This window comes from Caenorhabditis elegans, chromosome I, assembly GCF_000002985.6.
Source record: "Caenorhabditis elegans chromosome I".
NCBI classification, from domain to species: Eukaryota; Metazoa; Nematoda; class Chromadorea; order Rhabditida; family Rhabditidae; genus Caenorhabditis; species Caenorhabditis elegans.
Genome location: NC_003279.8, coordinates 12,988,146 through 13,004,385, shown reverse-complemented (window position 1 = coordinate 13,004,385; position 16,240 = coordinate 12,988,146). Strand labels below are relative to the sequence as shown.

The 16,240-nt window shown below is 31.5% G+C and overlaps 2 protein-coding genes across 2 annotated transcripts; both read right to left on the bottom strand.

Moving 5' to 3' along the window:
- Positions 1-51: 51 nt before the first annotated feature.
- Positions 52-8,583, bottom strand: smu-1 (Smu-1 suppressor of mec-8 and unc-52 protein). Its single transcript, NM_060878.6, has 11 exons — positions 8,469-8,583; positions 8,315-8,381; positions 8,118-8,261; positions 7,422-7,821; positions 6,305-6,429; positions 5,228-5,457; positions 4,818-4,914; positions 3,663-3,851; positions 3,089-3,158; positions 2,819-2,901; positions 52-346 (listed from the first exon to the last, which is right to left on the bottom strand). Exons 1-11 carry the CDS (start codon positions 8,495-8,497, stop codon positions 248-250), a joined length of 1,533 nt encoding a protein of 510 aa, NP_493279.1. The 5' UTR covers positions 8,498-8,583; the 3' UTR covers positions 52-247.
- Positions 8,584-8,910: 327 nt separating this feature from the next.
- nlp-15 (Neuropeptide-Like Protein) lies at positions 8,911-16,155 on the bottom strand. Its single transcript, NM_060877.8, has 5 exons — positions 16,052-16,155; positions 9,965-10,159; positions 9,335-9,478; positions 9,200-9,283; positions 8,911-9,126 (listed from the first exon to the last, which is right to left on the bottom strand). The coding sequence occupies exons 1-4, from the start codon at positions 16,109-16,111 to the stop codon at positions 9,251-9,253; spliced, it is 432 nt and encodes a 143-aa protein (NP_493278.2). The 5' UTR covers positions 16,112-16,155; the 3' UTR covers positions 8,911-9,126; positions 9,200-9,250.
- Between the last annotated feature and the right edge of the window lie 85 nt (positions 16,156-16,240).

Here is a 16,240-nt window from a genome sequence, read left to right as displayed (position 1 = left end):
AAAAAGGATAAATGGTGATGAGAAACCAATATTTTTTCGAAAGAAAAAATTGCAAAAATAAGTTAATTTATCAGGGGAAAATGGCGAAAAAATCAACAAAAATATGTGAAAATTGGAATTTTCGAGCAATTTCAAAAATTTGAAACATTGGATAAAATAAGAGATCAGTCTAAACAAAATAGGGGTAACTTTTAGAGAAAATTTTCATAAAAATGTCAAAAAAAATCGTGGGGAAATCTGGGGAAAATTAATCGGTCCATAATTTTAAAAGTCCATCTTCTGCATATGAAGCGATGAGATTCTGATGTGGATGATGAGCCAAACCAATTGGAAGACGTTCTGTCACCTGGAAAATTATCGATTTTTAAATTTTTTTTTTCAATAAAAAATAAGAAAAATAGCAAAAAACTGGAACTTTTTTCTCCAATTTTCAATCAAAATTATTGAATTTTCTTGAAAATATTCGTTTCTAATTTTTTTTATAGCGAAAAAATTTTTTTGTTTTTTTTTAAATTTTCTTCATTTTTCTCATAAAAATTTACTTTTTTTTCGCTGAATTTCCATTTTATTTGAACTTATTTATTTTGAAAAAGTCGAAAAATATTCATGACTACAACCTACAATTTTTTGTTTCTACAGTAACCTAAAAAATCTTCGTTGCAAGATCCAAGAATGGGGCGCTTTTGAAAAAAAATTGATTGTGGCTCAGACTGCAATTTTCGAATTTCAGCTGAATATTTAAACTTTTCCTAAAAATTCAATAAAACCTAATTTTCAAGACTACAGTATCCGTCATCAGGTTGATCGTGGCGGGACCCAAAATTTGAAAAAAAAATCAAACATTTTCTGATAAAGTTGTGAGCTTTATCAGTGATTTTCAGCTCAGAAACCCGAAAAAAAATCTACATTTTTCATCGAAATCTTCAAAATTTTCAACAAAAAAAAGCCGGTTGCCTAGCACGTTGGGCGAGAGACGGGCGGGCGGAAAAAAAATTGACGAAATATATATATTTAGTATTCCTAGCATCTTCTAGACGGACCACGGAAGAGAAAAACAACAAAAAAAATGAATTTTCCGTGAGAGAGAGAGAGAGAGAGTAGAGATGCAGACAGAAAAGTGTACCGAGTGCGGTCATATTGAAAAAAATATGTGAACGGGAATTGTTTAATTGGAGAGAGGGGAAGACTGAATTAAACAAATTGGCAGAAAGACTACAAACTACAAAAATCTTAGAGAAAATGCTCAAAAATGGTCTGAAAATCGGCAATTTCCAACTTTTAGGCCATTTTCGAGTGTTTCAGCTGAAATTAGTGTTTCTTTTTAAAGGAAAGTCGAGAGATTTTCTGAAGTTTTACACAAATTTTTAATGAAAAATGTTGGAGGAACCAGGGGTGGGCGGCTGTTTCCGGCAAATCGACAAACCGGCAATTTGCAGATTTGCCGAACTTGTCGACCAAAAAATTGCCGAATGGCAACCGTTGCCCACGTCTGGGAAGAGCATGATGAAATAGGTAGCTCCGTAACACGCCCCCAGAGACTTCGAACCCCGCCCACTTTATCTGATTGGTTGAAAAGTGGGCAGAGCAAATCGCTGATTGGTTTTGCAGTTCACAATATGGAGGGAATTCAAACTGGGAATTTATTGAGGTTAGTGAGGGAGGAGATAGGAAATTCTGGTTTTTTCGGATTTTTTTTTCGTTTTTTCTGTAAAATTTCTAAACTTCATACTTTTCAAGCCATGCGCCTTTAAAATCGCAATATGAAACAATTCGAAAAGTGAACAATGGAATGAATATCGGTGTAGGAAAACCCTATACTATCTATAAAATTAATCTACGTATGTGTTATGGGCTGCTACTACCACTACGTCAGTCGAAGAACATTCTTCCGAGTGAGGGAGGAATGGGAGAAAATCGAAAAATTTTGGAGGCAAGAGGGATGTTGTAAAAAAAACTAGAACATTTTTAATGAGGAATATATATTTTGAAAAAAAAATATCAAAATTCGGAAACGTGGAATATCGAAATGAGGACTAATTAGAATTTTAAAATATATAAAAATTTGCCTGAAAGTTGCCAATTTTTTTAATAAAAATTGGCAACTTTCAGGCCAATTTTGAGCCCTTTCTCTAATTTTTCAGCTGAAATTAATGTTGGTTTCAGATAAATCAAGTGATTTTCTATAGATTTTCTATAGCCGTCCATTATTGAACCAATCAGAATGAGTGGGCGGAGTGTTCGAAGACGCTGATTGGACGGGGAGTTTTCATTTTGGAAGGAATTCAAATAGGGAATCTAACGAGAGTTGGGGAAATTCGCAATTCGATTTATTTCGTTTTTTTGTGATATTTTGTTTTTTTTTTTTAGTTTTTTGGTACTGAAATATTCTGCGTATTTTTAACATTTTGAAGAATAAATTTCAGAATTTTTTCAGAAATAACGGTTTTTTGCGAAAAAAATAATTTTTCGGTACTTTTTCAGTAGCAATACCCCCAAAATTTGTAGACATTGAAATAAAAATTACCCTGAATTTTTTTTTACAAAATTGAGCGTAGAAATAGAGGTTTTTGGAGTCAAAAAATTCAACTTTACCTCATTTTTCGATTAAATTTTATTTTACAAAATTAGTCCGACACATTTTTGATGTTTTTATTTTAAGAAAATCTGTGTATGATTAAAAAAAAACGATTTTTTCTAGTCATCAACCACACCCTCACCATACTATTCTTATCAATTCATGCACTTGATTTCTCATTTTCCTTGTACTTTTTCTCGCTTTTTAAACTAAAATTTGAGTTCAAAAAGAGGCTAAACTTACGGGAAGAGTAGTTTCCAGGGTACCCGATAATACCATAAAACAGTACATGACACCGTCCTCTGCAATTGCGTATGCCCATTCTCCTGTAAGAAACTGAATTGCAAGTTTTGAAGGGGAAAACGGGGGAAATTTGAACAAAAATCCGTTTCTAATTTAATTCTTTTTCTGCTCTACGAGCCTTTCCAGAGGAGAAATTATTTTAAAGAAAAAAATGGGAAAATTAGAATTTTGAAATCGGTTTTTTTTTTCAATTTTCGGGTCAAAATTAACCTTTCGGCGATAAAATGCAGTTGATGAAGTCTCCTTTCTCACGCTTTCCTGACGTCATCGTACGAACCACCTGAAATTTTTTTTATTGATTTTTAGCATTGAAAACATGAATTTCAGTTAAAAATCTTTTTGAAAAATGGAAATATACTGGAAAACGGTCCCGAAAATTGGGGAAAGATTTTTAGAACACATAATGTGAATAAAAAGCTGGAATTTTAAATTTTTCAACCAAAATTTAGAAAAAGTATGAAACAATACTTTTTCATAATTTTATTTTTTAATTTACACTTTACACAATTTAAACATATTTTTTTAATTTTTAGAAACATTTTTTGCATTGAAAAATGTACCTTTTCAAACAAATATACATTTTTCAATATTTTAATTTTTTTTACTTTCATTTTTTGTGTAATTAAAAGCATCTTAAATTTTTTTTTGCATTTTTTTAAACCTTTTTTTTACTGTTTTGGAAACATTCTTAGGCGCTTTTTTTGTTAATTTTACATTTAAAAATGCTCTTAAATATTTTTATTCCATTTTTCAGTTCTTAAACTTTTTTTCAAAATCATGTTACCTGTCCAGAAATATTAACAACGTAGAGGGTATTGGATCGATTGCATACAATCATTTGTGGTGGATCACTTTTCGGAATTGGAATCACATTTAATATTGGATAATCTTCACTTCCAACACGGAATGTTGAAAGGCATTCACCCGATTTTCCATGCCAAACACGAATTGAACCATCTGTTGAACATGAGATCTGGAAATTATTTGGGATTTTTAATTTTTTTAAGTCTAAATTTTTTTTCTGAAATTTAAATTTGAAACTTGGAAAAAAATATATATATATAGAAAAAAAATCAATTTTTCCGGATTTCTGCAACGTTTCTAAACAGTAAAAAGCAAAATCAATATGGAGGGGAAACGTCAGAAAAAGTGCACAAAATGACGTGTGTAAACATAGAAATATGTGGGATTTGTGTGAGAAAAGAAATACAGAGATAACATGCATTTGATTGCGGCTAACATACTACAAACTACAATTTTTTCCCGATTTTCTCGCGATTTCTTATATGTTTTTAGCTGTTTAATTGTAGTTATTTAATGAAAATTGTTATTTTTATTGTAAAACTTCAAAAAATAGATATAAATTTTGCAGCAATGAAAGTTTAGAACTACAGTACTCCTTAAAGGTGCACACCCATTTTCAGGAACCGTATTTTTTACGCAAAAAACCGCAAATTTTCGAATTTTAGTATCGTTTTTCGTAATATACAATTTGATTTGTTTCTCTTTATAAATAAAATTACAAAGAATTGCAGGTTTGAAAAAAACACGACTTTTTTAATTAAAATTTTCTGTTACATTTTTCAAATTTTTTTTTGCTTTTTTTTTTTTGCAATTTAACATTTAAAAACTGTCTCTAAACATATTCTTACAACATTTTTTAAATTTGTTTAAACATTAAATATTTTTTGCATTAAAAAACTTTGCATTTTTTCAAACTTTTTGAATTTTTAAATGTTTATTTTGTTCAATTTTTTAGAAATTTTATTTTTATTCTAAGCATTTTTGAAAACATTTTTTTGCGTTTTTTTTTTAATTTTACAAACTACAAATTAGTACAGTTTTCGGATTTTGTCCCAAAATATTTAAAAATTGATGCGTTTTTTAAAAAGAAAATAAATGAAAATTAGACTACAAACTGCACTTTTCAAAAACTCACAATATGATTTCCCTCATCGGAATATCTGACATCTGTAATATAACTCGAGTGCCCACGCATTTCCTTCAAACATTTTCCGCTCTTCATTCCATGAACTCTGAACAAAATTTGTAGTTATTGTAGTTATTAGATTCAAAAAAAGTAATTGTATAAATGTTTTGGTCCAAAATTTACAAGTTTTGTGAATTTTCTAGTTGAAAATTGAAAATTTGAAAATTACATTTAAAAAATTGTGTATTTCTCAAAACTTTTTTGTATGAAATTTTTTCTCAAATAATGACTTTTGGGGCTAAAAAGCATGAAAATTCACAATTTTAAGGGAAAAAATCGTATGAAAATTGTTTTTTTTTCTGGATTTTTTGAAGAAACTTCACAAAAAATTTAGGCGGTAGGCAGGCAGGTAGTCGTACCTCACAACATGATCATTTCCACCCGACAAAATATGTGAATTATCTTTTGAGAATCGAACAGCACAAACTCCTTTCGTGTGAGCTCTATCAAATCTTCGAAGACAATCACCAGTTTCCACTTTCCAAACTTTAATTTTTCCGTCAATTGAGCCTGTGGCGAGCATTTCAGAATCACGACTAAATGATATACATCTCACTGCTGCATCCATCATCATTAGATTATCTTGGGCCTGAAAATATTGAAAATTGTTGGAAAATGAATGTAGATTTTTTTTTGTGCTTTTTTGGTAGGGTTACTGTAGTTTATGAAAAATTGAGGTGTAAGTTTTTGAGGAGGTATTGGGTTGGGAGCTGGTGGGGGGCAATGTTCAGGTACTGTAGGTATACGGTAAGGTTACTGTAGTTTGGAAAAAGTAGATTTTTTATTAATTTTTAACATGAAAATTGTAATTTTAGAGTAGTTTATATAAATAAATGGTGGCAATTTTAATTTCTCAACATTTTCGATTAGTCACTTTTTTAGGTGGCATTTCCTCAAAATGTTGAATTTTTAAGCTAAAAATTGTAACTTTTCTTTAATTTCTCAACATTTTCGTTTATTTACCATATTTTACGAAAATTTTAATGTAATTTCTCCAGAATTTTGAACTTTTCCAACCAAAAAAAATAGATTTTTGATTTGTTTTAATGCTTTTAAAATGACAAAATATGAATTTCTGAACATTTTAAATTATTCACTCTATTTCAGGTGAAATTTCCGAATTTTGTGGCAATTTTAATGGGATTACACCGAAATTTTGAAGTTTTAGATGAGAAAAACTGATTTTTTTTCTAAATTCAAGAGTGTTTCCATCCAATTTTTTATAAAAAATTTAAGAAATTTGATGTTTGTGGAATTTTTATTGCAATTTTGAAATTTTACGCAAAAATTTCGGTTTTTTTGCGAAAAATGCGCTTCCAAAGTTATTTTTCTTCCATTTTGTGGAATTTTTGCAATTTTTCTTCAAAACAATTCATAAAAACCCTAGATTTTTATGATTTTCTACTTCAAAAACCCAAAAATTCTAAAAAATCTACCTGATATTTCAAATCCTTTCTCAATTTTCCATTCATATAATTCCAAACTTCGATAAATCCGTCTTTTGAGCCAGAAACAAGATAATTAGCGTCCGGTGAGAAAACTGCCGATTCGGGATAACTTTCTGAAAGAATTTAGGGTTTAAAAATGGAAAATTTGATATTTTCGGTAATTTTTGGAATTAAATCATAGTTTTTTAATTAATTTTCTAAGATTTCAGGCGATTTTTCATTCAAACCCCCGTTTTTCTTTTAAAAAACCCATAAATCCCAGTATTTTTCGATTAAAAAATCAATTTTTTGTTTAAAAATCCCTTTATCTAAAATTTTGACAAAAAATCTCTAAAGTTCAGAAATTAATTCAATTTTCAGATTTTCAAGTGGTTTCACTCGAAAAATTAGATTTTTCAATGTAAAAATGCTTGAAAAATTCAAATTTGATATTTTAGAAAGTGGTTGACTGGCTACAAAATACAAGTTTTTGAGTTTTTTCTGAATTTTTGTTGAAAAAATACAGACTTTAGGTCGGATTTTTAGATTTTCGAATTTCAGTGCAAAATTTTGAGTAAAAAAAACTTAATTTTTTAATTTTTAATTTTTAATTTTTTTTTTTTTTTTTTAATTTTTTTTTTTTTTTATAAATTTAATTTCTGAAAATTTTATAAATTTAATTCTGAAAAAAAAATACAATTTTGGTCCAAATAATAGTAAATTCGAAATTTTACTCAAAAAATCGAAAATTTAATTGATAGAGGCCTAGACTACAAACTACGAAATTCAAATTTTCTGGATTTTTTTCAAAAAAAAATATTGTAAAAAAATTAATAATTAAGGTCGGAATTCTAGATTTTTGAGAAACCGCCAATTTTTATATTTATTTTCGAATTTTAGGGCATCATTTTGCAATTTTTGATTCCTAAAAAAATCCTTTTTTATAGGAAAAAATTGAAATTTTACAATATTTTCTAATCATTCACGCTATTCTTTGAACTTTCACAATGAAAAAAATTCCAATTCTCAGAAAATAGGCTCAGAAATCTAATTTTAAGTCGGTCAAAGCTTAAAAAATGCACTTTTTAATCAATTTTTCAAATTTTAAAGCAATTTCAATCCGTACTCGTTGAGAATTTAATGCTTCTAGCCATCATAGTCGGATATCTTTCTTCAATTTGCTCTTTCTGTGCAGCTTTTCCTCTAAATAAATCAATTGCAGTTCCAGGTGGAAGAAGTCCTTGATGAAGTTGCCATTTAAGTGATTGTCCAAGTAAACTCAAAAGTCTTGACGGAGCAACTACATGAACTTCTGATGAAAGAGTTTGTGCAATTACGGAGCGTCGTTTCTCTTTACTAACATCTCCATAAACCTCTTGTCCATCGAAATACGGGCGGTTGATAAGAGATTCCAGGCGGGCGAATCGATCCGGATCAATTTGTTTTAGCAAAATCATTGGATCAGTCTGACGGGCGACGAGACGGGCGGTCGCCAGCTCACGGAGCTCCACAAGCTCGATTATTACCTGAAAATTTGAAAAATTTACGAGGAAATTGTTTTTTGTACTAAATTTTCAGGAAAATCTACAATTTGAGCCGAAAAGGTGAAATTTTATTTAAAAACTGCAAAATTTGGGGTTAAAATCTGGCAATTCTGAAGAAAATTCGCTTAAAAACGCGATTTCAACGTAGTTTTTGATTTTTTTTTTTTTTGTTTTACAGCGTGAAATAATGAATATTCAACAATTTTTGGTGAAAATCCCGCGAAAAATTCAATTTTTCAAGTAAAATCTCGGTTTTTTCCTTCTTTCCCATATCTTACATGTTCATACAGATCGATAAGTTTCTTGGCGGGTAATTTCAACGATTGAACGGTTTTCAACACGTTATCCCAATTTCCAGACGTAATTTCATTACAAAATCCATCAATTGAGTCGACTGTATTGAGCGAAACGTTGGTTTCTTCCTGAAATTATCGATTTTCTTTCATTTTCCCAGTTGAAAAATGCAGGAAAATACCTGCAAAATCGCCAGAGTTCGGTGCAAATTCGATTCTTTGAGGAATTGTTCGATGAGACGGATTACACTGAAAATATCGAGGATTAATGATTTTTGGGTTATTTTAAATGAATTTTTACACATTTTGAATGAAAAACTTTTTAGATAAACTTACTCTGAAGATTCGATCTCAATCGATGACATTTTCAGCGAAAATTCGGTGAAAAACGGCTGAAAATGACGTGTAAAATTCGAATATCCTCGGACACGAGAAGTGCGCCAGCCTTTTTGGAAGCGATCGGCAAATGCGCCAGCACGAGCGCTTGGCGTGTTTTGCGTTTTTGGAGCGAATTTCAAATTGGAGTTTTTTGTGGACTTGCATTTGTGTTTAAACTCTTTTTTTTTCAGAAAATATTTTTGCCTGAGATTTTTTTTCATGCACAGTTACAAAAAACAACAGTTTATCCGTTAAAAATCGATAAAATTCCAGAGATTTTTGCTTGACTACGTTAGTTCTCAAAATCCACAGTTTGCGTACAATGCATTTTATCAGCACGTTTTTCTGTTTTTTACAATTGATTTTTTTCCAGCTCCATTTTCTTCAATAAATATGAAAAAACAGGACGACATTCTTTATTTTTTTAAAATAAATTCTTATTCTCACACACGCACACCGGTACTTGTGTTCGTATGAATAGGTTTTTTGAGATTAAAGTATAAAATTTGAAAAAAAAGTTTGAAAAAAAAGGAATTATAATAAAAAGTGTGTGAGCAGGGGCTGTCGTCAGGAATACTGGGGGACTGGGCTTGTGTGTGTCGTTCGTTGGAGCTACCTGAAAACAAAAAAAAATTATTCCAAAAATTTCACTTTTCATTTGATTAACAACATTAAAATCAGTTGCTTACCTCAAAAATATGTGCTTGAATTGAACCAAATTTTAAATATCAGTGAGCTCTTCACAATTTGAAATCGTCAAAGCCTGACGTGCTCTGAAAATTATTGAAAATTCGAAAAACTGGAATTTCCACCGAAAACCGTACCACTGTATCAAAGGCGCGTTTCTCAAATCCAGTAAAACCTTGTCCAGCCAGTGAATCGAAAGCTCTTTTGTCAAAACCGCTGAAGCCGGATCCGGCTAGCGAGTCAAAAGCGCGTTTGTTGAACGCACCGAAGCCACTTCCCGCCTGAAAAATTTGGAGTTGTTTGGAGAGGAAAGACTACAAACTACAAACTACAAACTACATTTTCACCAAGAGCTTAACCATATGGGCACGTGGTGCCAGGCTGTCCTATTACGGTTTGATCTACAAAAATGCGGAAATTTTTCGCGCAGAAAAATGTGACGTCAGCACATTCTCAACCATGCAAAATCAGTTGAGAACTACGCGTCACTTCTCCCGCATTTTTTGTAGATCTGCGTAGATCAAACCGAAATGAGACACTTTGAAACCAAGTGTAGTTTGTAGCATGAAAAAAATTGTTAAAAATCTGGACTTTGCTCAAAAACCGTTAGAAATATTTTTAAAAATTCGTCAATTGAAAAATGTTTGCTTCAAAATTTTAAACATTTTTAACGAACTTTGGAACAGCTTTTTCTAATCGATCACCGAAAAAAGTTAGGCAGTAGGCAGACACACACGCCTGATGGCTTAAGGCCACCTTCAACTCACCAATGAATCAAATGCTCTTTTATTGAATGCTCCGAAACCTGAACCAGCAAGACTGTCGAATGCTCGTTTGTTGAATCCATTATCAAAACCACTTCCAGCTAACGAATCGAATGCTCTTTTCTCGTGAGGTCGATTCAGGAAGAACAATGAGCCAACTGGACGTAGTCGGACAGCTGCACTTTCCACTGTGGACATCTGGAATTAAAAACTATTTGAACCTTTTTAAATGTTAATAAAATAACTAGTTTTGCCTAAATTATATAATGTAGAAAAAACTAAGTTAGTATACTATTGATGCAGTATTACAGAATTATATGTCTTGAATTCAAATAGTGCTCAGCTAACACAGTTCTGTAGTTTGTAGTGTCTCCCTTTCACCCTCCACCAGGACCCCCCTAGCCATCCCAATATCAACGAGGGGCCCCCCTACACATGTTTATGTCTATGTCATCATGATGCCTGGCGAGTTTGTTGGCACTTTGTAATTGGAAAATTTCGTTTGACGCACTTCTTCGCTTCCCCGTTTTATTTCGCGTCATTGGACACGAGATGTGATACATTTTGTTTTTTTATTTTTTGGGAAGGAGGACTCACAAACTTGGGTCTTGACAAGAAGAGAGGTGGATTAAATAGTATTTACTTCAGTGATTGAAGAGGATTAGATGTTGAGGAAGTTCCGAGAAATGTCAGGATGTTAGGAGGACATAAGACACGGCATAAATTTTATGGTACGAAATATAGGACTGGAAAACAAGTTAGGACTACTAACAAAAAAATGTTTAGGGGTTCGGGGACGGACACTCGAAACTATAAGTTTGATATTTTTGTCTTCAACTGTTAAATGTGAATTCTGTTAATATATAAAAAGTTTCGCTATATATTTTATATATTTATTTATTTCAATACGTTTTTTAATCCCTTTTTTGTTGAATACTAAATTTGTCAAAATAGGTAATCGTGAATGTGGGGAAATTCATAAACGCACAGTGTCCGCCGCTAACTAACAGGGGTTTCACGTTGTTAACTAAACTTTGCCGTCTTTGCCGTTTTTTGGAACCACACGTGGTGCCAGGCTGTCCCATTACGGTTTGATCTACAAAAAATGCGCGAATGTTTTTGCCCAAACAACTGTGACGTATGCACGTCCTTAACCATGCGAAATCAGTGTCTCTTCTCCCGCATTTTTTGTAGATCTACGTAGATCAAACTGAGATGAGACGCTCTGATACCACGTGGCATCATAGAATTTTTGAAAAATACTTACTACGATTCTAAGTAACTTATATACATCCATTCCTCCTCTTCTTAGAAATAAGGGTCCTTGAGTATCACTATAATTTAACTAACATTAGTAATAATACAATCCCTTACCCTCTTTCCCACATAACATATATATTATTGAAGTTTGATCACCACCACCACAGCCCACTCATTTTGCACAAGAAACAAAAAAAAACATATTACTCTCCGTTCCTTTTCATTCATTCCCTCCTTTTGAAATTTTAATCAGTAGAAAAACGAAATGCATTAGTGTTTTTTGGGTTCTGCTGATGTGGCTGTGGCGCATGGAAAACGAACGAGTTGCAATTAATTATTTATGATAATGAGTAGTCGTCAGAAAATGGAAAAAGGTTTTTGGACGAGAATGGAGAAAAACTCGGCCACCGATTTATCGCTGGTTACAGTACTCCAAGGGTGAGATTTGTGTAGTGAGGGTTAATAAGACATGTGGAATTCAAAATTCAAAATTAAAATTTTCCAAAAAATCAGAAGTTCAAAAACTACAAATATGTTCTATCCACAGACCGAAGCCATCAGCATAACAACTATAGTACGTTCAGGCAAAGCAGTTTTACAGTTTGTCGTCGGGAGAAAATTTTGTTTTCTCTGTTCCCCATAAATACAGTAGACATCTCAGATCTTATTTAAATTCAGAGAACGTCTAATATTATTGACTGAAAACAATTAAGGCTAACAAAACTTATAGTTTGTCTCCCTTAGCCTCACCCACTTTGACTAATTAGTGATTAATGAAATCCGACAAATCTCGGTTTATTGGAACATTTATTAAAAAGTTCCCACATAAATTGGAAAATAGTTGATGAACCTTGGAAGAAATTAAATTTTGAAAAAGGCGGAAAAAACATTTAACTTTAACAATATTCGAAAGCGCTTTTCTATAAATTTTCATTGAAAATTAATGGTGAAATTTGGATAACGATTTTCTAAAATATGGTCTTGGAAATAATTAATTTGAAAAAATTCTCAAACTACTTTTCGAAATAAAATTTTATCTTAAAAATTTTTTTTCAAATTTTCAGACTCTAACCCTAAATTAAAATTATTTTTAACATCCGAGCCATCGTTGTGTTTTTTTTTTAATTTAAATGCAAAAAAAATGTAGAAAAAAAAAGTGTTTTTTTCGAAAGTTCTGAATTTGAACATTTTTGTAAACGTTTTTTTTTTAAGGTTGAAAAGGTTAATTTCCAGAGACTGAAAATCCAAAATAACATAAATTTTAACGTTACACAACTAAAAATGTAATTTTAAGAGGAAGTATTCAAAAAAAAAATTCCAAAAAAAATCGTCAAAAAACATTTTTTCGGAAATTTTTTAAAAAAATTATATTTTCCTCGAATAAGTTTTTGTTCAATTTCTGAAACCTAAAATCCTATATTAATGTTATTTCTAACATCTCTCCCTTCCTAATGACCTAAAATCCCTTAAAAAAACCGACACCTCCCCCGTCTTTCAGCTCACCGGCAAGCAGCCTCAAATATCGGAGCGAAATCGGAGAATTTCAGGCTATTTGTCATTGAGCACACATACACACACATATTTCTTTGATCTATATTTGATTATTGTGCTCCGATACGTGTCATTTAAAATATCTGACGTCATTCGGGTCCCGCCACGAAAAATCAAAAAAAAATGGTGGGAAACGTGACAAAAATCGGATTTTCAGGAGGGCTGGGATGTGATGAAAAATTGAATTATGTGTATAAGGAACGTCATACTTGCAAAAATATATATGTATGTCATTTTCAGAAAAAGAGATGCAACTTTTTCATTTTCTCGTTGCAAGTGAAAAAATCAGAAGCTTAAAAATGGGAATTTTGGCATATAGACCTCAAACTATATTAATTTTTGTTGACAATTTTCACTTATAGTTAGGACAAAATTTGTATGAAGTACAGGCCTAGGAGCTGAAAATTGAGAAATTTTTTTAAATTTAACAAAAAAAAGTTTTTTGAAAATTAAATTTTTTGATTTTTTAAATATTTTTTAAAATTGAAAAATTATTTTGAAAAAGCTTAAAGTATTAAGATATTGAAAAAAAAATTTTTTTGAAAATTTTCTAAATTCAAAATCCTATATTTTCGACAACAACTAACTCAAAATTTCTCTATTTATCAGTTTTTTAATAGTAAATTTAAAAATTCGGGAAACTCGGAAATTGAAAAAAACCTAAAATTTGATAAATTGAGATAAAATTGAAAATTGAAGACTACAAACTACAAATAAATGTATTCCAATTATCCAATTAACCACACGTTGGTTGCGGTTTAGACTACAAACTACAAGTGTTCACCGAGCCTCAACCAATTTATTTTTCAAAATTTATTGCCCATTTCATATTCAAATAACACGGAAGTAATTTCCCTTTTTCACAGATTTTTCGCTAAAACCTTTTTTGATTCTTGACGCTTTTTTTGTTTTTTTTTTTCTCGGAGAAAAGAAATTGATGAATAGCTGAAAAACATTTGGGAAATGGGGAAATGAAATGAAGAAAAAACAGCTGAAAAAAAGACAATATTCTCATGGAAAAGGGGTTAATTGTGGGAATATTTATGGTTTGTAGGTGGAAATAGGTACTTGCATTTAGTCGAAAATTGTCTTAAAAATTGAGGAAAAATTTTTAAAATCACAATTTTTTTCGAAATTTTTTAGTAGAAATTTGGTTTTTTTTTCTAATTTTCAGCGTGATATTATGTTTAATATGTCTATATTGAACAGATCTTCGGCACTTTTTTATTTAAGAAAAATAGTTTAGTTAATTTTTTTAAATTGATTTTTTCAACTTTTTTTTTCAAGTATTCAAAAATTAAAAATTAAAATTTCTGAAATTTTTAGTTTTGAAGTTTTTAGAATTGTAAGATTTTTTAAAATTATCATTACAAAATTAGTATCAAATAATTGATGGCATTTCTTCAACGCAAAAAAATTTATTTGAAAAAAAAATTTAGACCAGCAAACAAGCCAAACTTCAATTTCTCCCCGAATTTTCCAGATTTTTTTTGTGAAGTTTCTCAATTTTTTTCTAATACTGTTAAATTGGCCAACATTACTAGTTGCTATAAGTTTAAAAAAATAAATCTTTTTCCAAATCCCAAAACCTTCAATTTTCAATTTCCAAAAAAATTGCCGCAATTTCTTCAATATTTCACTTTCCTCAGTTATCTCATTCTAAAATCAACTTCTAAGCTTCTGGGTCCCATGAGAAATCTTTCAAGATTTTGAGCAAAAAGGTCAGAGTCCAAGACAAATTGTTTTTCGTTTTTCCGCAAAATTTTTGGTTTATTTGTTGCTCTTTGTTTATTGACCAACTAGATATGGTTATTGTGACGTGGCGGAAGCGGGGGAATTTGAAAAAAGATTTTCGGACCATAAAAGCGTTGTAGTTTCTACATAGTTTATCAAAATGGCCAAATATATTCAACAATAAATTGTATAGTTTATAGACACTCCGCCCCAACTGATTAGTGTTCAAAATCCGTCTCATTAATTGCAAAGCATCATTTGTGACCTAACAAATTGGTGGCCGAGTTTTCTCCACCCACGGCCACGTAGGATGTGTTCTTCTTGTCTGCGAGTATATATAGATGTGTCCCAAAATATATACCGCTGGAGAATCACATTAACTTTTGAGGTCATATATTTCCTAGACAAGTTCCTCCACCCAGATAGCCTTAGGCGGTAATGGGGATAACTTTTTCCTTTGGATTACGAAAACGGATTGCAGAAAGTAATAGGAGCTGAGACTACAAAGTACAACTATTTTTAAACATCAACCAAGTAAATGATAGTATAAAGTTGATTCCTTAATTGCAATTTCCAACTAACGACTATTTTCAATATGGTAAACTGCAATTAACATGTCCACTTGAAACTTACGGTTTTAACCAATATAATTCCAAATTCAAGAGTTAGTTACGATCTTCATAGTTCCCCGTACCCCAAACTATTCTTCCAGACGACTAGACAAGTGGTTAACACCACCCTCACTAGAGGGAAAACGAAAAAGAAAAACAGACCTAATTAGGACCAGGAACGAATCGTTAGTGACTCTTCAGAAAAGGAATTAGCGAAAAGATGTGAAAAGAAAATGTATGTGTTTTTTGTTCGATTTTCGGTTTTCTGCATTTTCTGGAAAAAATGAGCTGGTATGATAGTTGGCAGCAGAAGGGTTAGCAGCAGAAAATTTCTTTGATTAGTTTCTAGATTACTAGATTCCCCTGAAATATAACTTTGAAAGTTAGGGGTTGCGGGAAGAACACTTCCGTTCTGATTTGAATTCCAAATGAGAAAGTTTTATAGATATGTATAACATTAAATGACAATAAAGACAATCTATTCATTTTTAAACTGCATTGAGGTAGATCGATGCACCATGTCTAAAAACTAGTTTTGCACCCTTTCCAAGCTTGGCAGGTTGTAGGTATCTTCAAAATTATAAGTAAAAAGTCTAACGTGAGTAAGGATACAAATAATTTAACAGTGGCTATAATTAGGACAAACATAGTAATATTGAATTTAGTTTCTATACGTTAAAAGTAGACCATCATACTTTGTAGGCATCTACATATATCCTACAAAGCTTGCGAAAGATGCAAATATAGTTTTTAAACATGGTGCATCGATCCAACTGTAGTTTATGATCATTATTTTGTTAAACACCTATATGGGAGTTGTTGTCAAGAATGGGAACTCAAGGCTCAGATTGTTCGTAGTTTGTAGTCCCTTTGCCACATCATCACTATGATCACTGTCCTCATCATTATTAATATTATTCTCAATCCAACTCACCATGACAATAACGAGCAAAACGGCAGCAAAAAACGACGACGACGACGACGACGACGGCATCGTTATGTTGTGTCTCTTTCGTGAAAGAAGAGAAGAAAAGAAATGAGGTCTCCGTCCGATGGCTCACGGAGCACAGCGGAGGCGGGGCTTATCGGTGCATCGGCGGGTGAGGAGGGTGGAGCTTATGTG